The sequence below is a fragment of the Procambarus clarkii genome, chromosome 18 (assembly GCF_040958095.1).
Source record: "Procambarus clarkii isolate CNS0578487 chromosome 18, FALCON_Pclarkii_2.0, whole genome shotgun sequence".
Classification (NCBI taxonomy): domain Eukaryota; kingdom Metazoa; phylum Arthropoda; class Malacostraca; order Decapoda; family Cambaridae; genus Procambarus; species Procambarus clarkii.
Window position 1 is genome coordinate 32,154,577 of NC_091167.1, and position 6,548 is coordinate 32,161,124.

General features: G+C 47.7%; 1 protein-coding gene across 1 annotated transcript in view; it reads right to left on the bottom strand.

The window, feature by feature from the left end:
* Positions 1 to 472: 472 nt before the first annotated feature.
* Positions 473 to 6,548, bottom strand: part of LOC138366059 (mRNA decay activator protein ZFP36L3-like) — a 7,716-nt gene continuing 1,640 nt past the window's right edge. Inside the window, exon 2 of the mRNA XM_069326786.1 lies at positions 473 to 1,046. Coding sequence (XP_069182887.1) covers positions 473 to 1,046 — 574 coding nt within the window. The remainder of the gene's footprint in view (positions 1,047 to 6,548) is intronic.

Sequence of the window (6,548 nt, forward strand, 5' to 3'; positions counted from 1 at the left end):
TTGTCATAATAACTCTGCGGAAATCTGCGGGAAAAACAGTGATTATTTAACCAAAGGTAAAGTAACGGGGAAAATGTTCCAAGACAGTATGGTTATGTGGAAGTCCTGTGACAGTTGTGTAAGTGAAGAGATCCAGTCCTGTGGCAGTTGCGTAAGTGAAGAGATCCAGTCCTGTGACAGTTGTGTAAGTGAAGAGATCCAGTCCTGTGGCAGTTGCGTAAGTGAAGAGATCCAGTCCTGTGGCAGGTGTGTAAGTGAAGAGATCCAGTCCTGTGTCGGTGTTGAAGTGAAGAGATCCAGTCCTGTGTCAGTTGTGTAAGTGAAGAGATCCAGTCCTGTGTTAGTTGCGTAAGTGAAGAGATCCAGTCCTGTGTTAGTTGTGTAAGTGAAGAGATCCAGTCCTGTGTTAGTTGTGTAAGTGAAGAGATCCAGTCCTGTGTTAGTTGTGTAAGTGAAGAGATCCAGTCCTGTGTTAGTTGTGTAAGTGAAGAGATCCAGTCCTGTGTGATTGTGTAAGTGAAGAGATCCAGTCCTGTGTGATTGTGTAAGTGAAGAGATCCAGTCCTGTGTGACTGTGTAAGTGAAGAGATCCAGTCCTGTGTGACTGTGTAAGTGAAGAGATCCAGTCCTGTGTGACTGTGTAAGTGAAGAGATCCAGTCCTGTGTTAGTTGTGTAAGTGAAGAGATCCAGTCCTGTGTTAGTTGCGTAAGTGAAGAGATCCAGTCCTGTGTTAGTTGTGTAAGTGAAGAGATCCAGTCCTGTGTGATTGTGTAAGTGACGAGATCCAGTCCTGTGTGATTGTGTAAGTGAAGAGATCCAGTCCTGTGTGACAGTGTAAGTGAAGAGATCCAGTCCTGTGTTAGTTGTGTAGGTGAAGAGATCCAGTCTTGTAGCAGGTGTGTAAGTGAAGAGATCCAGTCCTGTGGCAGGTGTGGAAGTGAAGAGATCCAGTCCTGTGGCAGGTGTGGAAGTAAAGAGATCCAGTCCTGTGGCAGCAGGTGTGGAGATCCAATCCTTCGTCAGGTGTGTAGGTGAAAATTCAATCCTATGTGAGTTGTAAAAAAAACATGTATTTGATTTTCAATTATCTAAGCAACTTGTATTTTACTCATTATTTCAGCGAATAAGGCAAGAAATGCTGTGAGAGTGGGAGCACTTACTGCGAGAGACCACTTGAGTTCATACTCAAGTGGTCTCCACACATACTCGAGAGTTTTGTCGGATGTAACGATGCTTGAAGGTAAATTCCAGCGTTTTGAGTTAATTAAAAAACTCGAAATTTCTCGAGAACAAAAATTATAGGCAAATGTTCCGGTGAATCCAGTCATACCCTACCTACCATGCTGTTATATTATTATAATGGTAACTGGCGTTACCATTATAATGTTAATACATTGTTTGAGTAATTACGAAAACAACCGTAAAGAAAAAATTATTGACTGTTTTTTTTCAGTCAAGAAAAACGGATTGAAATTTTCAGGAGTTCCTGTGAGTCGTTGAATCTATGAGTCTCTGTGAGTCTGTGACCACCTCAACTCATGAAAAGCTGGGTAGTACTCACCTAGTTGTGGTTGCGGGGTTGAGCTTTGACTCTTTGACCCCGCCTCTCAACCGTCAATCAACTGATAAAATTGTGTTGTATTTCGGTTGTGTTTTAACTAGTATTGAATCATTACTTAACAACACTTGTATCTGGCGAGATGGTTGTCTCCCATTGTCGGGGCCTGGAAGCCTGTCTCACCTGGTCAAGGGAAAAGGCTTCATGCGTGGTCACTCAACCATTTACTGGCAAGGCCCCTACGGAAGTTAACCAATTGACCGAGCAACGCGCACTTCAGTCAACTGCGTCAAGCTGCTGGTCAAAAGCGACGCTTACCAATAGGTCAATTGTATTCCTAATTTCTCGGAGGCTTTTGTATACATAAAAGGCGTTACTAGCCGACCCTCTTTCGTGCTCAGGGGAGGGAGGAAATTATCAGGGATAAGCGACAAGCCATTACGACTATATAGCACTGAGAAGGGGATCAAGATAAGGATTTGGGATGAGACGGGGTGGGGGGAAAGGAATGGTGCCCCAACCACCTGAACGGTCGGGGGATTGAACGCCGACCTGCATGAAGCGAGACCGTCGCTCTATACCGTCCACTCCAAGCAGGGTATGTGATCATGTGAGCTGTAACTCATATACATCAGACTGCGGGGCAACAGCAGCGTCTAAAACAGCCTGGTTGATCAAACTCCCCAACCCCTGTCCCCTCAACCAGGATGCCAGATCAGCGCCAACGCTGGACACTGATCCCAGGGACATTGTCCAACGCTGGACACTGATCCCAGGGACATTGTCCAACGGTGGACACTGATCCCAGGGACATTGTCCAACGCTGGACACTGATCCCAGGGACATTGTCCAACGCTGGACACTGATCCCAGGGACATTGTCCAACGGTGGACACTGATCCCAGGGACATTGTCCAACGCTGAACACTGATCCCAGGGACATTGTCCAACGCTGGACACTGATCCCAGGGACATTGTCCAACGCTGGACACTGATCCCAGGGACATTGTCCAACGCTGGACACTCATCCCAGGGACATTGTCCAACGCTGGACACTGATCCCAGGGGACATTGTCCAACGCTGGACACTCATCCCAGGGACATTGTCCAACGCTGGACACTCATCCCAGGGACATTGTCCAACGCTGGACACTGATCCCAGGGACATTGTCCGACGCTGGACACTGATCCCAGGGACATTGTCCAACGCTGGACACTGATCCCAGGGACATTGTCCAACGCTGGACACTCATCCCAGGGACATTGTCCAACGCTGGACACTGATCCCAGGGACATTGTCCAACGCTGGACACTGATCCCAGGGGGCCAAACCCCAAGGGGTAAAGTGGCTTTTGTAAACTGCATTTGTCAGTGTATAAATTTCTCATAAATATGCCAAACACGTGACCTTTAAGGAGCTGGAGAGCTTCAGGCTCACATGTGTGTCAGGCTAGTTGATGGGGTCCAACCAGTATGTAAACATTGTTTAAGAATTGAAGTCTTGTATATTATGGTTCATATTGATTGAGGTTGGCGTTTGGGGGCCCCCAGTTTGAAGTACCTGAGGTAATATTCCTGTTATTCTCATACCCTAAGCTGTGTGTAAGGTGGGTACATACCCCCCAGCTGTTTGTAAGGTGGGTACATACCCCCCAGCTGTTTGTAAGGTGGGTACATACCCCCAGCTGTTTGTAAGGTGGGTACATACCCCCCAGCTGTTTGTAAGGTGGGTACATACCCCCCAGCTGTTTGTAAGGTGGGTACATACCCCAGCTGTTTGTAAGGTGGGTACATACCCCCCAGCTGTTTGTAAGGTGGGTACATACCCCCCAGCTGTTTGTAAGGTGGGTACATACCCCCAGCTGTTTGTAAGGTGGGTACATACCCCCCAGCTGTTTGTAAGATGGGTACAAGCCCCCCTGCTGTTTGTAAGGTGGGTACATACCCCCCAGCTGTTTGTAAGGTGGGTACATACCCCCAGCTGTTTGTAAGGTGGGTACATACCCCCAGCTGTTTGTAAGGTGGGTACATACCCCCCAGCTGTTTGTAAGGTGGGTACATACCCCCCAGCTGTTTGTAAGGTGGGTACATACCCCCCAGCTGTTTGTAAGGTGGGTACATACCCCCAGCTGTTTGTAAGGTGGGTACATACCCCCCAGCTGTTTGTAAGATGGGTACAAGCCCCCCTGCTGTTTGTAAGGTGGGTACATACCCCCCAGCTGTTTGTAAGGTGGGTACATACCCCAGCTGTTTGTAGGCGAGTTCAGTGAATTAGCGAAACAGTTTCAGTCTAAAAGTGTAATTAAGGAACTTCAAAAGTTTCGTGTCCAAATAAACTGACACATAAACTGAACACATTTCCTGCTTACTCACTGAAGTGAATGAGTACCTTAGACTTAGGCACTGAAAAACATTTTTGACATATTTTCCTTTGAATCGGATTAGTGGAGCCTCCAAACTTGGGTAATGCTTCGTTCCCTGCAAACCAAACATGCCTGAAAAAAAATCTTTAATAAAAAAAACAGAAAAGCTGCCATTCCTAAATGTTAAATATCATGTAATTTGGCTGTTGTTGTTGTTTTAGATTCAGCTACTCGGAAGAAAGAGTTCCAAGTAGCACGGGCTATGGCGAGCCCGTAGGTGGACTTTTGTGTAATTAGGCATAATACCCAAGTTACCTATACGCTTCTCCGCTGACTTGCCTGCCTTCCTTAAACAACGTAAACTGGTCTGAAAGGTCACCATCGGTGACACAAATACAAGCTGGCTATCGTAGGCAAATGAGAGTAGAAGCAGCAGCTCCTGTCACTCATAAAGATCCTTTCAAGCCCTTGGTTGGGTTTCAACACTCCATAACAAGTTTACCAACGAGGCAAGATACCTTGTGAAACAGGCCTCAGCTAGTTCACAGTCAGAAGATCTGGACACACGCACTTGCACCATCCAGAGTCCCCTTCTCCTCTCTCTTCTCTCTCTCTCTCTCTCTCTCTCTCTCTCTCTCTCTCTCTCTCTCTCTCTCTCTCTCTCTCTCTCTCTCTCTCTCTCTCTCTCTCTCTCTCTCTCATTTTATTCCCTTATTGATGTATATCTTACACTTGCATAATATTCATCATTCTCTCGTATGGTAACTCTTAGTCTTAGTCTAACACACACTCCCTTTGCTACACTCTCCCTCTCACACACTCCCTCTCTCTCACTCCCTCTCACACACTCCCTCTCTCTCACTCCCTCTCACACACTCCCTCTCACACACTCCCTCTCTCTCACTCCCTCTCACACACTTCCTCTCTCTCACTCCCTCTCACACACTCCCTCTCCCTCACTCCCTCTCACACACTCCCTCTCTCTCACTCCCTCTCACACACTCCCTCTCTCTCACTCCCTCTCACACACTTCCTCTCTCTCACTCCCTCTCACACACTCCCTCTCCCTCACTCCCTCTCACACACTCCCTCTCTCTCACTCCCTCTCACACACTTCCTCTCTCTCACTCCCTCTCACACACTTCCTCTCACTCACTCCCTCTCACACACTCCCTCTCCCTCACTCCCTCTCACACACTCCCTCTCTCTCACTCCCTCTCACACACTCCCTCTCACTCACTCCCTCTCACACACTCCCTCTCCCTCACTCCCTCTCACACACTCCCTCTCTCTCACTCCCTCTCACACACTTCCTCTCTCTCACTCCCTCTCACACACTTCCTCTCCCTCACTCCCTCTGTACGTTCCTAAGTGGCGGGTGAGAGTTAAAGATTGACTTCAGGCCAAGCCGGCTTTCTAAAACTAGGAATATGTGGGTTTGTATATATGTTTTTGTTCATATGTGTGTGTGTATTCGCCTAGTTGTATTCACCTAGTTGTGCTTGCGGGGGTTGAGTTCTGCTCTTTCGGCCCGCCTCTCAACTGTCAATCAATCAACTGTTAGTAACTACTTCCCCCCCCCCCTTACACACACACCAAGGAAGCAGCCCCGTAACAGCTGTCTAACTCCAAGGTACCTATTTTCTGCTAGGTAACAGGAGCATCAGGGTGAAAGAAACTCTGTCCATTTTGTATCTGCCATCACCGGGGATCAAACCCGGACCCTAGGATTACGAGTCCAGAGCTCTGTCCACTCAGTTATCAGGCCCCACACAGGAGTGGGGCCAGCTTGTATGTGGTGATCGTGTGTCTCCTAACTCTTATTTCTTCCATCGACGTGAGGTTAGTTCCCGTAGTCTCTCCTCGTAGCCCTTACCCCTCAGCTCCGGTACTAATTTGGTGGCACACTTTTGAACCTTCTCCAATTTAGTCTTGTGATTGGCTATATACGGACTCCACGCTGGAGCTGCATACTCAATGATTGGTCTGACATATTGGTATACAAGGTTCTAAAGGATTCATTACACTAGTTTCTAAATGTAGTTCTTATGTTGGATAACCTGGCATATGCCGCTGATGAAATCCTCTTGATATGGGCTTTGTGGGACAGGTCTGGCGTGTTATCAACCCACAGGTCTTTTTCCCTGATTCTTGAAGAATTTCATCTCCCAAATGGTACCTTGCATCTGGCCTCCTGCTCCCTACACCTATCTTCATTAGCTTACATATGCTTAGGTTAAACTCTAATAGCCATTTGTGTTCGCCTGTGTGTGTGTGTGTTTACTAGTGTGTTTTTGCGGGGGTTGAGCTTTGCTCTTTCGGCCCGCCTCTCAACTGTCAATCAACTGTTTACTAACTATTTTTTTTCCACACCACACACACACACACACACCAGGAAGCAGCCCGTGACAGCTGACTAACTCCCAGGTACCTATTTACTGCTAGGTAACAGGGGCACTTAGGGTGAAAGAAACTTTGCCCATTTGTTTCTGCCTCGTGCGGGAATCGAACCCGCGCCACAGAATTACGAGTCCTGCGCGCTATCCACCAGGCTACGAGGCCCCCAGTGTGTGTGTGTGTGTGTGTGTGTGTGTGTGTGTGCAGCGCTCCATGTGAAGTGGCTGCAT